This window comes from Vespula vulgaris, chromosome 2, assembly GCF_905475345.1.
Source record: "Vespula vulgaris chromosome 2, iyVesVulg1.1, whole genome shotgun sequence".
Lineage (NCBI taxonomy): Eukaryota > Metazoa > Arthropoda > Insecta > Hymenoptera > Vespidae > Vespula > Vespula vulgaris.
In genome coordinates this window covers 6,480,499-6,502,512 of record NC_066587.1, presented here as the reverse complement: position 1 = coordinate 6,502,512, position 22,014 = coordinate 6,480,499, and the positions used below count along the sequence as shown (strand labels likewise).

At 25.6% G+C, this 22,014-nt stretch overlaps 7 protein-coding genes across 12 annotated transcripts; 3 read left to right on the top strand and 4 right to left on the bottom strand.

The window, feature by feature from the left end:
• Window positions 1–883: 883 nt before the first annotated feature.
• Window positions 884–4,957, bottom strand: LOC127061451 (uncharacterized). Its single transcript, XM_050988330.1, has 6 exons — window positions 3,410–4,957; window positions 3,050–3,313; window positions 2,797–2,980; window positions 2,458–2,717; window positions 2,236–2,313; window positions 884–2,162 (listed from the first exon to the last, which is right to left on the bottom strand). The coding sequence occupies exons 1-6, from the start codon at window positions 3,503–3,505 to the stop codon at window positions 1,986–1,988; spliced, it is 1,059 nt and encodes a 352-aa protein (XP_050844287.1). The 5' UTR covers window positions 3,506–4,957; the 3' UTR covers window positions 884–1,985.
• Window positions 4,958–5,338: 381 nt separating this feature from the next.
• LOC127061454 (ciliogenesis-associated TTC17-interacting protein-like) lies at window positions 5,339–7,415 on the top strand. Its single transcript, XM_050988334.1, has 6 exons — window positions 5,339–5,438; window positions 5,971–6,232; window positions 6,343–6,624; window positions 6,700–6,790; window positions 7,012–7,184; window positions 7,263–7,415. The coding sequence occupies exons 2-6, from the start codon at window positions 6,014–6,016 to the stop codon at window positions 7,407–7,409; spliced, it is 912 nt and encodes a 303-aa protein (XP_050844291.1). The 5' UTR covers window positions 5,339–5,438; window positions 5,971–6,013; the 3' UTR covers window positions 7,410–7,415.
• LOC127061446 (vacuolar protein sorting-associated protein 41 homolog) lies at window positions 5,516–11,605 on the bottom strand. Of its 6 annotated transcripts, XM_050988320.1 has the most exons (14): window positions 11,468–11,605; window positions 11,238–11,375; window positions 10,837–11,119; window positions 10,563–10,761; window positions 10,320–10,474; window positions 10,002–10,242; window positions 9,622–9,886; window positions 9,030–9,554; window positions 8,599–8,935; window positions 8,282–8,518; window positions 8,134–8,178; window positions 7,963–8,036; window positions 7,825–7,883; window positions 6,626–7,122 (listed from the first exon to the last, which is right to left on the bottom strand). In XM_050988320.1, exons 1-13 carry the CDS (start codon window positions 11,486–11,488, stop codon window positions 7,830–7,832), a joined length of 2,574 nt encoding a protein of 857 aa, XP_050844277.1. In that variant the 5' UTR covers window positions 11,489–11,605; the 3' UTR covers window positions 6,626–7,122; window positions 7,825–7,829. The 6 variants fall into 6 exon arrangements, 4 of the variants coding, with proteins under 4 accessions (XP_050844276.1, XP_050844277.1, XP_050844275.1 ...); XR_007780866.1 differs by lacking the exon at window positions 6,626–7,122 and adding an exon at window positions 5,516–5,885 and having other exon boundaries at window positions 7,963–8,037; window positions 8,139–8,178; window positions 11,238–11,470; XM_050988319.1 differs by lacking the exon at window positions 6,626–7,122 and adding an exon at window positions 5,516–5,885 and having other exon boundaries at window positions 11,238–11,470.
• On the top strand, window positions 11,553–13,788 carry LOC127061453 (EP300-interacting inhibitor of differentiation 3). Its single transcript, XM_050988332.1, has 8 exons — window positions 11,553–11,855; window positions 12,223–12,400; window positions 12,462–12,563; window positions 12,651–12,781; window positions 12,862–12,976; window positions 13,048–13,341; window positions 13,395–13,513; window positions 13,592–13,788. Exons 2-8 carry the CDS (start codon window positions 12,298–12,300, stop codon window positions 13,661–13,663), a joined length of 936 nt encoding a protein of 311 aa, XP_050844289.1. The 5' UTR covers window positions 11,553–11,855; window positions 12,223–12,297; the 3' UTR covers window positions 13,664–13,788.
• Window positions 13,789–13,824: 36 nt separating this feature from the next.
• LOC127061450 (ATP synthase subunit beta, mitochondrial) lies at window positions 13,825–17,162 on the bottom strand. The gene is made up of 7 exons (XM_050988329.1): window positions 16,995–17,162; window positions 15,950–16,156; window positions 15,569–15,832; window positions 15,136–15,479; window positions 14,785–15,010; window positions 14,434–14,663; window positions 13,825–14,359 (listed from the first exon to the last, which is right to left on the bottom strand). The coding sequence occupies exons 1-7, from the start codon at window positions 17,101–17,103 to the stop codon at window positions 14,186–14,188; spliced, it is 1,554 nt and encodes a 517-aa protein (XP_050844286.1). The 5' UTR covers window positions 17,104–17,162; the 3' UTR covers window positions 13,825–14,185.
• Window positions 17,163–17,285: 123 nt separating this feature from the next.
• On the top strand, window positions 17,286–18,858 carry LOC127061457 (uncharacterized). The gene is made up of 3 exons (XM_050988339.1): window positions 17,286–18,220; window positions 18,364–18,558; window positions 18,644–18,858. Exons 1-3 carry the CDS (start codon window positions 17,874–17,876, stop codon window positions 18,657–18,659), a joined length of 558 nt encoding a protein of 185 aa, XP_050844296.1. The 5' UTR covers window positions 17,286–17,873; the 3' UTR covers window positions 18,660–18,858.
• Window positions 18,792–20,965, bottom strand: LOC127061452 (ADP-ribosylation factor GTPase-activating protein 1). The gene is made up of 7 exons (XM_050988331.1): window positions 20,804–20,965; window positions 20,451–20,732; window positions 20,168–20,376; window positions 19,999–20,113; window positions 19,812–19,901; window positions 19,517–19,692; window positions 18,792–19,447 (listed from the first exon to the last, which is right to left on the bottom strand). Exons 1-7 carry the CDS (start codon window positions 20,861–20,863, stop codon window positions 19,339–19,341), a joined length of 1,041 nt encoding a protein of 346 aa, XP_050844288.1. The 5' UTR covers window positions 20,864–20,965; the 3' UTR covers window positions 18,792–19,338.
• Window positions 20,966–22,014: the final 1,049 nt, after the last annotated feature.

The window sequence follows — 22,014 nt, the reverse complement described above, 5'->3', positions numbered from 1 at the left end:
CTTTCAAATATATATGAAATGAATATTTTCTTTTTTAATTTTTACATTATTCAAATGAAAAATAGGCAGATTCATTCGATCTACTATTTTTCTTAAATATATCCAATACAGTTTGCTTAAAATATATTGAATAGTAGAAAAATGTATAAGAAATATTATGGTAAATTGTAAAATTGTTTAATCTTCTTTATAGTTCAATGATAGATACAAGTTAAATTTGTTTGTACCCACAAACCGAGCCAACCTGACACCACCGTCCCCTTTCTTCCTTTCGCGCTATCGTCAGGAACAAACCAAAGAGATATTCTTTTTATTATTAAAATTGTAATCATTCTGTATTAACACGCTCTGAAAATAATATATTCAACGTGTATATTATATTGGTCCTCGATTTCTTCTCATGCCGTCCGTGTAGCTTGATACGGCTGGACCTATTTTGAAATAATAATAAATAATCAGATTATAATCACGACAATGATTATACGTGCCTACAAGATATTAAAATTATTGAGTTTATGTTATAATGATATATAATTAATTTGTATACAATTAATGATAAGATTTTGTATTAATATAACTTTTAATAGTAATAAAATGAACCCTTCCGCGATCTCTTCTCTAAAAAAAAGAAATGCTAAAAATATGTCAAGATTTTGTGTTATAAATATTCTAACGAAGAAGAGAACACATGCAATTTAGATAATATGTTAAATATATTTAATTATTGGAAAATATGTTTTAATATTTATTATTATTATTAGTATTCTGCATAAATAATTATTCTACCGAATTTATCATATTTTATCTTCTCATCATCGTCATTTATCGAACAGCTTTTAAGTTACAAGATATGCTAATTTTGTATAAAATGATAAATGAGCAAATACAGCTTTTGTGCCTCACACGCCTAAGCATGTATTGATGTTAAAATCTAGTTGAAATAGCATTGTGTGCTGAAATTTTGTATATATAAATTGATTGAGGAACGAGGGACCTAAGACAATATGTAGTGCACATAATTTCCATTCAAGCGATATAATTTTGAATGGAAAAATAATGTCAAAATTATAACTCTAACAACTTATAATCTAAACTCTGATTGCGTCCCATATGGTAAATTTCCTGACGATGGTGCGTATTACTTAAATTGAAATTTATAACATTAGATATATAAGCGAAACACACGTATGCCGAATAAATTAGTGTAATAATATTAATTTAAGGATATTGAAACAATTTATACAGTTTCGATTATTTGCCACTAACGTAAAAAAGTGTTTAGTATTTCCAACGATATATGTATCTATATAAAATTCATTATATTAATACACACACATACACACACACGCACACAAAATAATTAATAATAATGATAAATGTTCTTTATAAATGTTTTTATAAAAATTCTTTATAAATATTTATCATTAATATTAATTATTGAATTAATGACCAAAATCATGAATTTTTGTACCGAATCTTCGTTTTTTTTTTATCTTTTATCTGTGTAAATCTTGATTTAAGTTTAATATACGATTTTCTATATCCACAAAAAAAAAATTTTATTTCTGTTAAAATTTCATAAAATAAATGCTTTCATTTTAATTGAATTGATGATTGTGTTCAATTATGTTATATTATGAAAAACTAAAAAAAAAAAAAAAACAAATAGGTATTAATAGCATATTGATTGAAAATGCCTATTGAATATGAATTTAATTATTCATTGTTTTCTTTTTATAAATTAGTTAAATTGACTGATATTCAAACTATTAAGAGTAACAGATCTCTTTTTGCCAACTAATTATAGTAATGTAGATGTAAATTAATATTAACAACATTTGTGGGAAGAACGTAGTTTTTATCTTTATTTATTAATGTATGAATAAAAACCACTTACAGTGGTATTGAGTCAAAATAAAATGTTGTTATTGTTAAATTAAACCCTTTTACAGAGAAAAAAAAATCTATATATTTTTTGTTATAAATTATATTTTTTTTTTCATACTTCTTATTTGTGCTAATACTTTTTCAATTAAGTCAGCCTTTTTTGCTTGGCTATTATGTGGAATTAGGTGTTTATACAACCAATTGCTTAAAATAACATTTGATACTTCACCTAACTTATTATCTTTTGCTAATGTTTCTATATCAATAGTTCTTCCCTATTAATTAAAAACTTCGATTATTATTTTGTAAACTTATGTTCACTATATAAAATTTCTAATAAATACTCACAAATTTGGTAGTACACATTGCATTTGATAGTTTTTGTTTTAATGTTGCATTAGCAAATGTATTGTTTTTCATTTGAGACTGTTTAAATAGAACATATTTTACATTAATTTTTTTTATCTTATTTGAAACTGTTGAAATGAATGAATAATAATAGATCATAATTATAATAAAAAAAAAAATAATAAAATAATAAAATAATAGAAATAATAAAAAAGTAGTTACCTTGTAAAACATATTCTGATCTAACAATAAGTTTATTTCTTTAAAAAATGTAGAAGTATTCTCATCTACTATTCGTATTTCGTTTTCGTCATTTTGAGTTTCATTTTTTATTGTTAGAGAAGTATTTAAAAAAGGTTGACTTATTTGTTTATTTCTTTTAAATTTCATGACTTGTTTAGACATTTCTAAATTATAAACATAATTTTCTCTATCATTTGATTCTTTAACATTTAATGATGTTGTGGTTTTATGAGATTTGCCTAGATTAGTAATATAAATTAATAACATAAATTTTAGATAAGACAGTAAGTGATTTTAATACAAGATATTCAAATTTACTGAAGTTTATTAAAGTATTATATCCATATCTAGTTGTAGGCTCTAATTGTTGATTAAAATCTTTATCAATCATATTATCCATATTATCAATCATGTTATTGATAACATTATTATCAGTTAATTCTTTATTCCTTGGTAATAGTGAATAATTATGGTTTGGAATATTCACTTTACTTATATTCTGCTAAGTAATCATGAAAATATAAAATTACTTAAGTAATACTGTAAAATTGACTTATTTAATTGTAAGTACCTTGTCTGATGATTTAAATTGATGATCCATTTCTCTATTATTATTGTATATATACAACTGTTTATCACATACTTTGTTCAATGTATTATATAAATCATTAATAAATTGTAAAATTATATTATTTGCATCTTTACAAGGGATATATTGAATAGGTCCTTTTATTACACATACACTGGGATATATAAAACTGTTAGCTTCAGATGAATGAAATATAACTTCATAATATATAATACCATCTTCTGTAGTTGGTAAATAATAGCCATTCTAAAAATTAAAATATTATTTAAATATGATATTTATAATATTATAATACATACATGTTTAGTTTTATAAAAATAAACAATAATATTGTATAAATACCATATCTATCCAATATTTACGTAGTTCATCATAATTTGCAAATGGATATTTAGAAGGAATTTTTTTAGATATAGACACCAGTCTTGCTGTTCTCATACTAATAGAGATTATTAATTATATTTACAAAATATATCATTTATATGTAAAAACCAAATATTTTCAATATAATAAATGTATACCTAGGCAAAATGTGTACAGACTGGCAATATTTACTTAAATCAATAATACCATTATCATCTGCTTGAAATTTTTTTATCAATGAATCTAATAAGCCTAAATCTTCCAATTGTATAAATGGTATTTTGATCTTTATTGGATAGAAGTATAATTGTGTATTCTTATCTAAAATTTTTTTCTATTTAAGTATAATATCATTTATAAGCAGAATATATCATATACTAAAGCACAGTACCATTTATAGTAACTTTTACTTTTAATGCATCAAACTCTTTGGTTATTATATAAAATTTCATTTCATGAACATAATACTGCCCAACTTTGTTCCACAATGGTGCTATTTTACATTGCATTGTATAATTAAGGCACTTTACATATATATCTATTGAAACTTCTTGTGACTTCACATACTTGCAAAAAAAATTAAATTAAAATGATATAGTTATTTAAAACATTATAACTATTAAAAAATTGAAATATTAATTATTAAAATAAAATATAGTTAAATGTAGAAATAGAGGATTTACTAAAATATCCAAACGTTTTAAATTCGTTTTTAGTTTGCTGCTTTCAATGAATTCCTTAGCAGCAATAACATATATTAAACCAGGTGTTCCTAATATTGGTGATGCTATTACTTCCTGAATAATTTGAATTATCATTCTACAATATAAATACACATACGTTCATAAAAATTTAAATATAATGTAATAAACATCGTTATATATAATAAAAAGTACATCAAAATTTTTGTAAAAGAATTATTGGTATTACAGGTAATTTAACAAAATATCGTCATTTTTACCGGCATTTTAATATTTGCCAATGATAGTTCGATTTTATTGGTAAGTCCCGAATTTTAACAAAATCAATTTCACAAATAATACAACATAATTCATTCTTATGCGGAATTGATGCAATGTATTCTTGATTAGAATCGTTCATTTTTTGTGTACCAAAATAAATTATTAATTTCTCTAAAATAATTAATATGTCTCCAAATTAATAATTAAGAATTGTTAAATTCTTTATGTTACTTTTGAAACACTTCACGATGTTCCAATTTTCAATTCATATTTTTTATCTCCGTTTAAAATAAGATAAGACTACACGAGTCATATCACTTTACCTTATTTTTGTAATATTAATATTCTTTAATAATTATATCATGTTTCTTCTTGATAAATATTTTGTTCTCATTTTTATAAATTATTAATAATACAGTAATAGTTTCTCTCTTAGATTTTATTATATTAATGTGAAAAGATTTGAATCATTTGGCGGGAGATTTTTTGTCGAATAAAAAATTGTTATAGTAATTTACATGTTATATGCGTAGTAATTACACAAGTGTATTTTAGAGATCCAGTTATGTAGAATAGATTTATGTAGAAGAAATTGTTATAATTGATGAAATTATTTACATTTCAAATATTTTTTAAAGTAATATGAATATTAAATTTTTGTTCTTTTGTGATACATAAAATTGTTATAATTCGATTTAATCGAATTTAACAGATCGATATTAATAGTGGTAAAAAAAATATAAAGTTAAATAGAACGTAAACAAATTGTTTTTTAATTCTTATAAAAAAATGTTGAACTTCAATAATGTTTGTTGGATCAATTATTCTTTTTACACGCATATATATACAACATATACGTCCATAATTTCAACTTTTGAAAACAATAGAGTTACTATTAACATCATTTGTTTTAATATAAACTATATAGTATAGATTAGTGCGGACCAGTACAAACATCATTTTTACTTCAATGTCCTCTCTTTTTACTTCAACTACATGTACTGAATCGCCTAATTCACAGAAATGGATTCCCCAATTTTTCATTGGTAAATTTAATTTATATTTTTTTTATCATACATGAGAAATAATTTTTTGATATTCAAAATGAATAAAAAGTCTTAGATGTGTTTATTAATTCTATATTTCATTGAAAAAATATATATATGTAAAATTAAATAAGATCTATTTTATGCAGAAATACTTTGTGAATAATATACAATTAGAAATATAATATAAATAAATGTTAATTAGAAATTTAATTCCCTTACATTTCATTAGATCATTACAAAGTAGAAGCAGTGTGCTTTAAAGAAACTTTGTTGATTTGCCTAAAAAATGAAATAGTAACGCACATTGGAAATTGTTGCATTTCTATAGAACGTATTGGTCCTCAAAAACATGAGTTTTTAATTAATACAAAATTCTGTATAAATATTGATGATCATTTTGGTGGATCAAAAGTCGTTTGTTCATCAACAAATAAATTCAACTGCCTGGAAGAAAAAAGGACAGAGTTGGTTTATCACAAATACATTGTACTAGTTTTTTCTATTATCATAAAAATAATTTCTTTCCTAGATATGTATACCATAAAGGCAACTTTCATGAAAAAACATTATTTATGGGAATTCAAGACAATAATTATTATATAGAAACAACTGAAACATATCAGCATAATAAATCTAGGAATTGTAAAAATTTAACATATCCACAGAAAATAGAACTATTAAGTGAAGGCACAAATTTATTACTTATGAGATATCTCACGATAATTAACTATGATGGAACATTAACATTTCAAAATATAATGATTGATGGAAATGTTACTATATGCCAATATGTTAGATACTTTATTATACATTTTAGTTTTACATTGTTTCATTTATATTTATTTTAATCCCCAATTTTTTTTCCTCATTTATTTATATTTATTTTAATTTTTCAATATAGAAGTGCATTCCTGTCAAATATATGAAATTATATGAAAATGACATAGAAGTGTACACAATTGAACGTGTTATAGAAAATCAAAATGGAAATGTAGAAAGTATGAAAACGTATTTAACACCAAAAGGAGAAATATTAGAACACAATTGGTTAACAACATCTTACATTCTAAAAAACAAATCTTTAGAAAATGTAAACCCAATGATTGAAAAACTTAAAATAGCAATACGAAATAATTGTTGGACAGAGGATATGGAAATATTTTCTAAATACTTAGACGAAAAAGTATGATTACATTATCAATGTATATTAGACAATTGATTATACAATTATGTATAATGATTGATTGTTATTTTACAGTGTAATGAAGTAACAAAGTTCATAGAGTATCTAATTAGTCATCTTGAAGTAAAGCATTTAATAGCTGACTATACACAAACTTTGCTAATTGGTAAGCAAACTTAGCAATAATTTAATTTATGCAAGGTAATATCAAGAATAATTCAGTCTATACAAGAATATATATATATATAATACAATAAAATATTTATAATATTATTCGATATAGAATGTTTTTTTACATCAATTAATGTATATATTATACAAGTACACAAAGAGATTTACTGATATACTTATCTCATGCCTCCTGATACTTTGTTTTAATTTTTGCAGTGAAACCTCTCCATGTAGTAGATTTTACAATACAATATTTTAAGGCATTTTCCATATATCCAGAAAGTCAGGAATTTATTTCAATGAGACAAATTTCAAAGATTACTATACCTACACAAGAAAAACATGCAAATATGTGTGATTTTTATCCTTTATGCACAAGTTGCAGAATGGCAAGTATTTCTTATAATTAGATGTACTTTTAAAGTGATAGAAAAATATGCAATATTTTGTTAATTACATATTTACAGCAAAATCAATTATTCAAAGAATCAACAAGTTTTCATTATTCTATTGATTCATCATGCTCAAATGATATAAATTCTATTGAAGAAAAAAAAACGAAAGCAATATCTCTACTGACTATTAATGCTTCAATAGAAAATAAAAGTAAATAAAAAAAAAGATAGAAAGAATTTCAAATATAATTCTTAAAATTCATAAACTTTTTAAATAATTATTATGAAATAATTTTTATATGTATTATTATCGTATATGTGAAATAAAATATAAATTGTAATTTATCATTCTTATTTTGCATTCATTTTTATGAAGTAGAAAATATATTTTTTTATTAATTATAATAATTGATAAAAAGGAACCATTTATTAATTGGTATGTTTATGACTTATAAGTTAATTTCCAATGAAGAAAATATTTTAAAGTGAAACAGTTATATCACATAAATATAAGCAATGATAATTATCAGCAAAAGTTTACTGTATTATTAAACAAATTAACATATTTCTAAGCTTTGTGAATGTATCTTGCCTATATGCATGATTTATTGTGAGATATTTATTGAGATCTTACCTGTATCATTTCCTACCTGGTGAAGTTTCTTTTTGTGAATTACAAATTACACAATTTTCCTAAAACATTTAATAACGATATAATGAATTCTATAATTCTCAAAAAGAAATATGATTAATGCACAACAATATTACATACCACTAATTTAAAATTTGGTAAACAGTCCTCATGGAATGAATGCTTGCAATAAAATATGACCAAATTTTTTGATTCTGCAATAAAAATTCACATATTATTTTGTTTATTAAAAAAAAAAATATATTAATATTTTTGAAATTATTATCAAGAAGATATATTTATCATTTATACCTCCCATAATTATCTTTCTATGACAAGCTCCACACAACTGATCATCTAAATGAATATAAATCAAAAATAAAGATTAATTAAAGTTATGGTGATATAAAATATTCTGACATTTCCGATAGATATACGAATTATTACTCAAAATACATACCGTTTATAAGTATACCTTTTTGATGACAACGAACCAATCTTTCATGAAGATTAAAATAATCATTAGATAAAATTTTCTTACATCCTTCTTGTATAGATACTTGCAAATTATAATCGCACATCATTTTAACCAAAGCTTTTTTTAAGCCAGGTATTTCTAAAGATGGATCTATTCTCTGTACCATTAGTCTAGGATCAACATATGTACCAATTTTTTGAAGAAGAAACGTGATAGCCTCTAGAAGAAAAAAAATCTACATAATATTAATTAAACTTAAAAAAACATTAATCTAAGACATATTGCAAGTTATTATTTACTTGGTTTATCCAAAGAATAATTTACTAAATCATTCCACAATTCTTCATCATCGTGTTCTTGACAAAAAGCAATAGCACTTTCCATGTCATTTAATTCTCTGGTCATAAGAGCCAAAGCTTCGGATATATTTCCTATTCTTCCTAAAAGATACACCATCTCTGGATAGAACTTTCGTTGACTACAAATGTCTAATGCTTCTTGTATTGGATAATTATCGGAACGACGTAAAAGTGGAAGTAGTTTATCTCTAGAGTAATCTGCATAAAGTTGAACCAGTAATCCATGATATTTCCCTTTGGAATCATTTGTATTTTTTTTATCTAAAGCATCTAGATACTATAAAGTAATATTTAATAAATCATATAATTATATTATAAATTTTTTTTAATCTCTTTCAATTTCGTAATTTATATGTTTATTATTAACATACCAAATATAAGTAAAGATGTTTGTGTCGCAATTCATGAACAACAATTTCAGGTGGTACTCTGAAATTTTCTTTTTTTTTCTTCGTTTCATCTTTTTCTTTTTCCAAAAAAAATTGTATTGCACGCTCTGCATCTAAATCCATTAATTTTTCAATCATATCATATACAGAATAATATAATTGATATTTTTGTATCAAATGAAATACATCTTTGTGTCTAAGTTTTAAATACATTGCTAATGCTTTATCATATTTCCCATCATGAATATATAAAATTGCTAAAGCTTCTAAAAGAACATTTTGTCGTTGATTATGAACTATAAGATGTTCCAAAACACCATTAACAACAGCTGCAACTGTGTATAATGTTGGTGACCATTCTTTAACTAATTGAAGAAAACCATCTGGATCTATTTTTAAATATTCGTATAAAACCATTTCATAAATTAATGGATCTAGAGTTACATCACCTCGTGGGAGATAAGAAGAAATTGATCTTAATTGATGAACCCTTGCAAATTTATATACCTGTTAACATAAAATATTTTTAATTATAAGCATGACAAAAGTTTAATTATCATGTAAAACAACTAACCTCTTCTTCCCATAAGTTTTTATCCCGGCCTAGAACTTTTAGGCACAATTTTCCTGCTTCATCGTACTTCTCAGAAGCCAATAGATGATCTAAATATATACGACCCACATTAACTAAAGTATGTCTTTTACAATCTTTTCCATCACTACCACTAACAAGTTCTAATGCTTGTTCAAATTTTCCATGGCTTATTAACCATTCGATCCTGTCATCACAATCATACAAACTCGCTACAACTACATCTTTTGGACTTACAATAAAAAACCTAAATAAAAAAATATAAAATATAAAATATAAAATCTATATAAAATATTTAAGTTATGTCTATTAAATAATAAATTATATGCTTTATAATAAACATATTATGAAATATTTCTCACCTGTTTTCATTTGTCAAACAATCTAAATGATAGTCATTACAGGTATACTCTTTATAACCTCGCAAATTCAACGAATTTGCACAGATTACAGAAAAGTCTTCACACTTTGGCTCAACAATGTGCAAAGTTGGTCTTTGACTTTTTCCATCTTTATCTAATTCTTTTAAGCATCCTAATAATACCAGTTGATTATCTAAAGGTGCAATACCGGATATATAAAAATCCACTTGAAATGTTGAAACTAAAATTAAAATCATATTATAAGAAATAAATTTATGATTTTTTTTATTAAACAAATATAGATAATGAATGATTTACCTGGATCTACTACAAATTCAGGTAAATCTCTATTAACCATTTCTTGTACAGATCTCTTTTTTATTTGGCAAATACGCACTATATCCACCCATCCAATTAGTAATGTTCGATCATCTGACCAACGAAGATTACATCTATAGTGTTCTGGTAGCGCTCTATATGAAACATGGCATTGAAAACATTTCTGAAATAATATCTTTATATATAGATTGCAAGTGAAATAATTTAGAATATACTACTTACTCTTCGGTTTTAGTCCATTTAATAAGACTTAAAAAACATCTAGCATTTGAATCATATACTCTGACACCTGTATCAGATGCCCAAGCTATAAATTGACCACCCCATGCTACAGATCTTACTCCATCTTTTGCTTCGGAAAGAATTGTTGACTTCATTCTGGATAAAAATGTTTTTTCATATAAAATCAATTTGTCGTCTCCTAAAAATCAATAAAACTATCTTATAATGTTCTTTATTTTACTTTTAATACTCTTTATGAAATAAATTGAAATACCTGTAATAAATTTTCTTCCACTACCACTTTTATAATAATTAGGATCAATGGCTATACTCTTGACAAGCCTACCAAGATTTATATTGTGATTATTTTCTGTGCTATATAAACCATAAATAAAAACTTTGCCATCATCACTGCAGGATGCGATAAAGTCACCATTATGATCTATAGAAATTTGGTTAACAGCAACAATATGTGCCTGTAGAGTTTTTGATTGTATATTATTGCCCTGATGATCCAAGAGATGTATCATTCCCCAATGTGATCCCAAGCAAAGAAACTAAAATATATTATGGTGAAGATAAATATATGAACAATAGTTAACCTCTTTAATAAAATATAGATACGAATAAATTCTCTATATGTAAGACATATTATTGAAAAGGCATTATTCATACCTTAGGATGTACAGCAATACAACTAGCAGCATCATTTTGTAAAATATGTTCTAAATCATTTCCCATTCTAACAAATTTGAGCTTTGGCTCAACCTCGTCCACCTCAGAATCTGAGTCATCTTGATTATTCTGATCAGTCTGAAAATTCAATTCATTAAAAATAGGACCTATTAACGTTTTATAAATGATATTTTTATAATTCCATTCATATTTTTTCCGAAACATATTACTTTAGCATTATTTTCTTCCATTATTTTTTCTTAATTTTTATCGACAAAACTTCGAATGCGCACGACAAAACGACGAACTGTCAAAGTTGCTGCACGTTTTGATTCCATCCAAGCCCACCTGCTTTTGTGAACTTCGTTCCTTTCTGAAATATATCTACGATCAATTACAAACAAAGCGAGCAGATATATAATGTACAATATTTAATTTTTTTTTTATTGATTACATTTTACTAATTTATTAAAACCATAAGATTGATTAAATTGATATTCTCCCATTCATAATTTTTTAATTAAAAACAACTCGAGAATCTAATTTTGATTCTCGAAGTCGTTAAAAACTACGACGAATCGATGAAGGTTGAATCAAATGAAAATAATTATTTGGCAGGTACATTTAAATTCATTTTCGTTAATGTCAATTGAAATAAATAAATTAATTAATTAGTCGATTTTCATTTTTACGATCAAAATAAATTGATGTGATCAAAAATTACAAAATTGTACATTTTCAATATATTTTTTAAAAAATCGCCCAAGTATATGTTTACCAATTGTTTATTTAATTCTGTAGTATTATTAAAATTCTTTACAAAATTGGTAGAATTTGTTAATTATTTGTAATAATTTATTATTAAAATATTTGTATTAGTATATGGAGGATTCTAATTATAGCATTTATTTATATATTTGGGAATTACAATATACAAACACATAATCTTTATTAATATATCTTTGTGTTTTCAATAATTTTTCAGACTTCTAAATAATCAGCAGAAAGGATTATATATATATTAAGTTTCTATTTTGTATAGAAAATAAATAATAAAAATATGCCAGATAGTGTTAATCAATTAGAGAGGCCATCGGTAACTCGATCACCTCAAGAAAGAAAAGAAATTCTATGGAATGCTTTGTCTTGTGCATTATCTCTTCGTAAGTAATATTTTGATTGTTTTAATTTCATTTTCTTAGTAATCTTCTTTTATTCTTTTAGGAGAAAGAAGTGAACATTTAGATGTTGGTGATCTTAGAACTTTGGAACAAGTTATGAAAGAAGGCGATGATGCTGTTTTAGAAATAAGCCTCGATGAAAAGAGTATTATTTTTTACAAAGATTTATCTTATTAAGAAAAATATTTTAATATAAAAAATTTTAATTTAAATATATAATTTGTTTTTTCAGTGAACAATCAAGAAGAAATATTTTTGGATTCTGAAGCAATTAATATTTCATCCAAAATTTTGACAAGATGTACTAAATCTTTAACGCAAAATATAAGTTCGTATAATCATGTAGATTTTGCAAAAAAAATTGTAAGTATTTAATAAAATATAATAGAAAGATACATATATAGTATTATGGATGAAATAATTGATATATTTTTATATTTTAGTTACAATATGCTCGTAAGCTTCCAGATGAATTATTAGAAAATCCAGATTGGTCCGTTTTAGAAACAGAAGTAACAAGATCTTTTAAAAGGATACCTGAATATACTACTTTGCTTGGTAATTTATAAGATAATTATATAAAAATAATTGCAAAACTAGGATAAAAAATAATGATTTTATTTGTTTAGGTTCATTGACACCACTAGAAAAAAAAGAAATAGTTAATAAAAGATCAACAATTAAAGAAGCTCAAGCCATAATGAAATCACCGGAAAATGTGGTAGTTGTTAATAAAGATGAGGAAAGTGTAGAAGAGACAGTAGATAAAATTAAGAAATTTATCAGACATTATTATAAAGTAAATGAAAAGCCATTGGACTTTTATTGTTTAATTTTAGATCCAAATGACTTTGGAAAAACAATTGAAAATATGTTATATGTATCATTTCTTATTAGAGATGGTATCATAAAATTGATGAAAGGTAATTATTTTGTGCTTTATGAGAGAAATTGTATTCATATTTTATTATTGTAGATAATACAGGAATACTTGTCATTCAACTCTGTTCTAAAGAAATGATAATGCAAAGGAAGCAAGTTGGCACACATATAAATATTCAAAATATTATGTCTTTAAATATGGAGCAGTGGAAAGTAATTACTATTATAAATGTAATTATACACAAATGAAAATCTAAAGTTTTTGATTTTATAAAACCGATTACTTTTCAGATTCTGAAGGATACATACAGATTAGAAAAACCTATACTTGATTTTGGGACTAATCCTTGCTCTCACACTTAAAATATGAATAAATTCATACAGTATTTTTATAAAAAATTAATCATTTTGTATCATTCAAAATACATATTTTTATGTATATCCGTATTGTATCAAAAAGGACCAAATAAAAAGAAATATACATAGATCATGGGTTGTTATAAGTTCAAAGTTACAAACGTATGTTCTTTTTAATTGTTTTTATTTATATTTAACATATACTATAAAATCGTATATGTTATTGATAATATGACCACTGCGATAATATATGAATAAGGATATTTTTTTAACAAAATTTACATCGCGAATTGTATAAAATTTCCGTTTACTTACGTTCTTGAAAGTTTAACAATTTTATGAATTTTATTGTATATAGTATATTTCAATATTATATTTTACTTTAAAGTAAAATTAAATAGTTTTAAAATATAAACTATTTTTTGCGAAAATGCCATATTATTAACCATAAATAAAAGATAAACGATAACTGTTGGATGATTTTCATAGACTTATGGTATGTTTATGGTGATTTTTAACAAATACAATTTATTGTTTCGCTAATGATTCAGCTTTAGCTACTACTTCTTCAATCGGACCCACCATATAGAATGCAACTTCTGGCAGGTGATCGTATTCTCCACCTAAAATCTTTTGGAATCCTTTAATGGTTTCTTGTAATGGTACTAGTTTGCCAGCATGGCCAGTGAACACTTCAGCAACCTATTTAACGATATTTTTTCGATAAATATTTCATAATATAGAGAAAAAAGAAAAATAAATGAAATAATTCTTACCTGGAAAGGTTGAGATAAGAACCTTTGAATTTTACGGGCTCGTGCAACAGTAAGTTTATCTTCTTCGGACAACTCGTCCATACCTAAAATGGCAATGATATCTTGAAGGGATTTGTAATCTTGTAAAATCTTTTGTACACCTCGAGCGATATTATAATGTTCATTGCCGATAATGTTGGGATCCATAATACGAGATGTCGAATCTAACGGATCCACAGCTGGGTAGATACCTATTTATGAATAATTAAAATAATTACAATTTATATTAAAAATTTTTTTAATAAATTACATATGTAAAATCTTATAAATAAATCGTTTTTAAAGAAAATATATATTATAAAAAAATATTACCAAGCTCAGCAATAGCACGTGACAGTACAGTAGTTGCGTCTAAATGAGCAAAGGTAGTGGCAGGAGCAGGATCTGTTAAATCGTCTGCAGGTACGTATATGGCTTGTACAGAAGTAATAGATCCCTTTTTGGTTGTAGTAATACGTTCCTGCATGGTACCCATATCAGTTGCTAAGGTTGGTTGATAACCTACAGCTGATGGAATACGTCCTAACAAAGCTGATACCTAAAAAAATAAAAAAATAAATAAATAAATAAATAAATAAAAAAGAGATACTTAATAATTTTTATAAGCTTTAAGATGTTAAAATACCAATTGAATTATGTTTGATAAAATTACCAGCAACATACCTCTGAACCAGCTTGGGTGAACCTGAAAATGTTGTCAATGAATAATAGTACATCTTGTCCCTCTTGATCACGGAAATATTCTGCTACTGTTAAACCAGTCAAAGCTACACGAGCACGAGCACCTGGTGGTTCGTTCATTTGACCATAGACAAGTGCTACCTTAGAAGTTTTATCCTTTAGGGAAATAACACCAGATTCTATCATTTCATGATATAAATCATTCCCTTCACGCGTTCTTTCTCCTACACCAGCAAATACAGAGTAACCACCATGAGCTTTAGCAACATTGTTGATAAGCTCCATAATAAGCACAGTTTTACCAACTCCAGCACCACCAAATAGACCTTTATTTAACAAAAGCAAATTATAAGCGAGGTATATAATAAAGAGGACTATAGTATATTTAAGATTATAACTAGAAGTTAGATCTTACCAATCTTTCCTCCTTTGGCATAAGGAGCAAGTAAATCTACTACTTTAATTCCTGTAACTAAGATCTCTTGTTCTACAGACATTTCTACAAATTCAGGTGCATCTGCATGGATAGGAGCTAACTTGTCAGTGCCAATGGGTCCACGTTCGTCAATTGGCTCACCAATTACATTAATAATACGTCCCAGAGTTTCAGCACCAACAGGAATACGGATGGGATAACCAGAATCCAAAACACCCTGACCACGTACTAGACCCTCAGTACCTATAAATGTATCAGGGCATAAGTTTATGATACACATTTATTAACTTATTTATTTGATGTTATATAATAATAACATTGATTCTTTTATATATTTATGTTTTAAATATATATACATACCATCCATAGCAATAGTACGCACAGTATTTTCCCCAAGATGTTGGGCTACTTCTAATACTAGCCTGGGGCTTCTGTTCTGTACTTCCAATGCATTAAGAATAGGTGGAAGAGCATCGTCGAATTGTACATCCACAACAGCACCAATGACAGCGACAATTTTTCCTTGAGCGCCACCTTTTGAGGATGCTGCTTTGGCATAGTTTTTCTCTACAAATAAAATAAATTAATATAATATTAGAAATTAACTGCATATATTTATTAACAAATATAAAAATATAAATAAAATAAATATAAAATTAAATAAGTATAAAAAAATAAATATAAAAATATAAAAATATAAATATAAAAAATTTATAAATTAATCTGATATTTAGAAAAAAGAAATAGACTACATAACACTTATGAAAATGTTGTTACATAATACAAAACATATACAGAAATATAAAATATATATGTCTATTTTCCAAGAAAATGCTTTATATAGTTTCCTTTGACTACTATAATCAATGATAAATATTTTATATTCTATTTTTATATATTATATATACTCATATATAGTTATAATGTGATTCTAAATTTCAAACAAATGAAAATTACTTAACTTGTCACTAGACAAAAATGAAAGCAGTATACTAAATATTTCCAACATAAAAAATTCTAAAGAAATCGCGGATAAAGTTATTAAATACTCTCAATATACAATAAGTTTCAAAAAAATTATTTTAAAAGAATAATTCAACAGACTATATAATCGCCATATTGGTACAATAGTATCTTACTGATCCGCTCAAATAATACAGATTATATAATCGATATCACAGAGAACATTTTTTAACATTCATAAATGACAATTTTCACTATGATTTCTTTTTACGTATTTTCTTTTTTTATCATATAATAAAAAAAACTAAAACACATTTAAAATAGATTAATTTCTTCTTACGATATTATATGACGAATGAGACAGAGAAAATAGGATTAGAATGTTAACGTAATTTTCTATAAGATATTATAAAGTATTGAAGAGAAATTTTAATGTACTTACTATCTACTGAAACAGTACCAGCCACTTTCGCAACTTCATTTTGAAAAAGGGTCGGTTTGACGGCCCTTAAGGCTCCAGCGGCTGCCCTCGATACGGCGCTTAACATCATGGCCGGTCAAGTGAGGAAAGATGATCAAAGTACTCTTCGCCACTGCAGTCCATATCCCTTGGCAGTATTGCGAGTGCGCAATACATTATAATTCTAGTGCGCATATCGGTTACGCATGCTAATACTCATGTGAGTGATCATGTAATATTTTTAAGATAATTTTCTTTTTTCTTTTAATTATATATTTGATAAAAATCTACAAATATTTATTTTTATTTTTTTGTTCTGTAATATCAAATTAATGAGATTTTTGAATGTCGAAATTAATTTCGTTTTCTGATGGTGAATCGATCGAAAATGATTGTTGTTCTATAAGATATTTAAGCCACCAATCTCATTCGTTCATTTGGGATTTGTGAGAACGATCCTTAAAATTAATTAAGCTTTATTTATTACGAATGAAAAATGTTTTATTTATCATAAGTTGTTATATAAACTGTGATTGTTTATTAGTGATATCTGATATAGCTCCTGAATCCTATACAATTGGATATTCATCGTTTAAAATTTCACTATGGATATTTTTTTCTTAATTTATTTTACCATTAAAAAATTCTAGATTTTCTACGCTGTCTTTTGAAGAAGTTCTACAATTTGCCGTTAGATTTCGCATTTAACAATCATTTGACGTTTTTTGAAAGAAGAAACATACCTTAGTCAGTATGCTTCAGTATATCACAGTGTAATTACGTGGTATAATTCAGTATTATAGTATAACTCCTGATTATAAGCAAATAATCATATGTGGGATTTTCTGTTTAATATTTAAAATGACTGATACAGTAAATGAAAATGCTGGATGTAGTTCCTCATTTGAAAAAAAATGGACCAGAAGTGAAAAATTATTATTGTTAAAAGGTCTTAAACTATATAGTCATAAAAATATACCCAGTATATCTACATTGATACCCAACAGATCTCAAGAAAATATCGAAGCTATGATAAATGAATTAAAAATTAGATCAAAAACTGCAAAGAAAGATAAACAACCTTTAATAAATGATTGGCTGCAGAGTGAATCATTTAAAAACAAAAATACATTGATTCGACAAGCATTACTTTTTATATGTTTATTCGAGAAACATTCTACTTCTACAGATAGGATATATGATTATAGGTGATTATATAGATAAAAAATATTATGCTTAAATTAAATTGTTATTAAGGATTAATTCTACTGGAATGTATTCATATTGGTATTATGATTAAATAGTTTTTTTTTATCTTAATTATCTATCAAAATCATATTATTTTTTTCAGAGAAATTTATCGTTTTCTTTATAAATTGACTTGTGGCTATGAAATACCTAAACTTTCAGAACAGAATCAAGAAATATTTTATGAGGCTTTGTCTGAAGTAATTCAAAAAATTACAGATACACATCATCAAGATGTCATATTATATCTTGAAAAAGTTCTCAACCAAAACAAAAATGTAAAAACTTATTCGGGCAAGTAAGTAATTGTAGATTAATATATTTTATTCTCATTTGTTTGAAATTCATATAAAATGTATTTAATTGCTTTCTTTATTTTACAGAAAAACTTCTAAATAAACTACATAAAAAATAAAGTTATATTAAAAATGATACAAAAGTTATAAGTAAACCGTTATGATATAATTCTAATATGATTGCAAACAATTTATTGGGTGCTTAATTAGACTTATAATAAAATTAGATTTAAAATACTTTTGATAACTGTGATATTATAATGTATTTTATAACTGTAATAAACATTTTTATAGGATATTAACATTTACTTTCGTGCTGCTGTACAATTTCTTTTTAGAAATCACATATGCAAGTGATTTCATGATTACGATGAAATAATTATGCTAATTTCTCATTGTGTATCCATTATTATTAAATGATAATTATAATTTTGTCTTTAAACATATTTATCATAAAACCATTAAAATTATTGTATATTGCAAATACATTCACTGAAACATGAATATATGTATATTAGTAAGTTATACATTACACATTTATAAAGACGTGAATTTATAAGAGAATAAATTATACTTTATATTCAATCTAGTCTAATGCTGTTCATAATAAATGCAAGAAATAATTAAATATTATAAACTTTGATAAAGTAATTTATACAAGATAATACAATTAGGTTTTTTTAAATTTCATCCCGTGAAATTATTTTTAGACTCGGAATTCCATTTATCTGCTTAGGAAATAGAGACAGTTATACTTTTACAGTGCTATCAACTTTCTATTTTTAACTTTTTGAAGATAAGTTTACATCCACTGATGTATCATTTGATTGTTCTGATTCATCTCCCCAGTTCCAATTAGAATTATCTGAACTTGGGTAAGTGGTAGAATTCCTGAAACAGTTTCAAAATTTCATATGTATATATGTATACATTTATAGAATAATTTCTTGACAGACTTACTTCATACTAGAACCAGTTATTAAAGATGATTTTTCATTAGAACATGATTGCTTATCAATATTATTTTGATAAGTGTTTGATGAATTTTGATAATGTTCTCCAACACTATATTGACTTTGTTCTGCTGTATTTGTACCTCCAATATCACCCCAGCCTTTCCTTCCCAAATCTCCTACCTGTCAAATATTTATATTTATTCGATAAAGACGAATATAATTATCAGAACATATTTAAATAAATATGAAATATTTTATGTTATTATCCATGACCATAAAATTGTATAATTTCATTTTACCTTTGATGCTGCAAGTTCTCCAATTTTAATAGCATTTTCTGTAGCTTTAGATGCTATTTTTGATGCATTAGAAGAAAATATTTGCCAGCCCTATAATGATAACTTTTTGAATACTTATGGAAATTTTATAAGTAATTCATAAACAGATAAATTTAAAGAATAATTTAATGATATAAAATTATCTCACACTTGTTAAAGATGATACTGCATTGTCAAATAATTCTTGGGACATACTTTTTGGAGGTGCTTCCATTTGATAACCAAATCCACTATATTTACCTCCTTGATTTGGTGGTATATTTCTACAAAATTGGAAAATAAGAACAAAATGATAACAAGTGACAATATTTACTTACTCAGGACGATTAGCATTTTCACTTTGTCTTCTAGCAAAAAAAGATTCTGTTTGTGCTTTAATGGCAGGTGAATTAGCATTCTGGTAACTGGCAGTTAAATCATTCTGATAAGCAGAATGTTCTTGTACTTCCGATTGTTTCTGAGATTGAAATATCATTATTTTGGATTCAGTAGGACTCCAAGAATTTCCTTGAGCTAACGTAGCAATCTATAAATTACAACATTAATTTTGATATGATCTATAGAAATTGTATTAAATGAAATGTTATTAAAATATATGACCTTATCTTTGTATAACGCAGCTGCTTTGGTATTGTATTTCTGAGAAATAGACATGGAATTATTCCAGTCTGGTTGAGCTTCGAAGAATTCTCGAGCAAGTTTATTTCCACCAACTCTCATTTTCTCTAATTCTATGTCTTTCCACTTGTCCATTGAAACAGATCGCACAAACGATAGATGAACTCCAAGTCCTCTATGTTTTCCTGAGCATTCAAGACATATCCAGATGCCATATGTAACTGAAGCCCATTGAGGATTATGTGTACCACATTCGAAACATCTCTGGGAAATACAAAGATGTAGTATATAATAGAATCATTTTTCCCAAATAAACTTATAAATTAATATCTTACGTTATTTTCATCTTTGACTTTTAATTGATTTAAAATTTGTCGAGTACGTGGACTAGCCATAATGTCAATATCAGTCAATATATGTATTACATATACAAAAGCATTGCCGTTGGATCCAATTTATATATACATATACATAGTAATGTCCGCGCAGCGTTGGGGAAAAGATATCGATAGTAATATCGACATGTAATCGACACATCGAAATATCGATATGCAACTAAAAAGCCTGAAAGTATGCAACACTGTCTTATGTCGTGTATACATAGATGTATAGGTCGTCGCTGATTTCCAGGCGCAATTTTACTATCATACGTCAACTTTATATACGAATAATTGTTCTTGCTATTTTATTTAAAGACGCTTGTATTTTAATATGATATTAATAAAATTCTATTTATAAATTTGTCAAACTAAGTAATTTTTCCTCTTGTTAACTTATCAATTTAGTTAGCTAATTATCTGTTTGATATCTCTTAAAATTTTTCGAAATATAAAACAAACATTTTTGCGACTTTAACATTTTATTATTCTTTAAATAATTTCTAAACTATAATATTTGTAATTTATCGCATCAATATTTTCATGAGATTAAATTTTTTTATTATACAGAAATTTACTTTTTATTATATACAAAATTTTATTCTATTTTTAGTAAGAAGTGATAAAATTATGAAAAACAAATGGTGTGACCTTCATTGTTTTACCAAGCATCAAAAATATTTTTTTCAGTTGTATTTGTATCTTGATTTTCTTAATTTGTACCTGAAAATCTTACGAAGATTTGTATTGAAATTTTATCGAGTAATTGAATTTGCAAAAGAAAAAAAAAAAGAAAAAAGAAAAAGCAAAGAAAAGGCATAGAAATAAAGATAAAAGTGTAACGAAATGGAAGGAGGTTTGGTTTGGCTGGAAAGAGAGGAATGAATGGATGGTAGTCGATGAGTAAAGTAGTCGCGCGAGGAGAGAGAAAGCGCGTGAAAGAGGGACAAAAAGAACAAAAGAAGAAAGAGAGGGTGAACAAAGACAAAAGAAGTTCATTACGAAGTTCAGTAGTAGTAAGCGTAGAGCACTGCAGCGGTTCTGTTCATATGATGACGAAGGGCTGAAAGGGAGGTCGTAAAACACTGCTTCTAATACACATACGTATGTACATTCGAATGGTCCATTTGAAATCGAATGAATCAAGAAACGATGGATGACATTGAAAG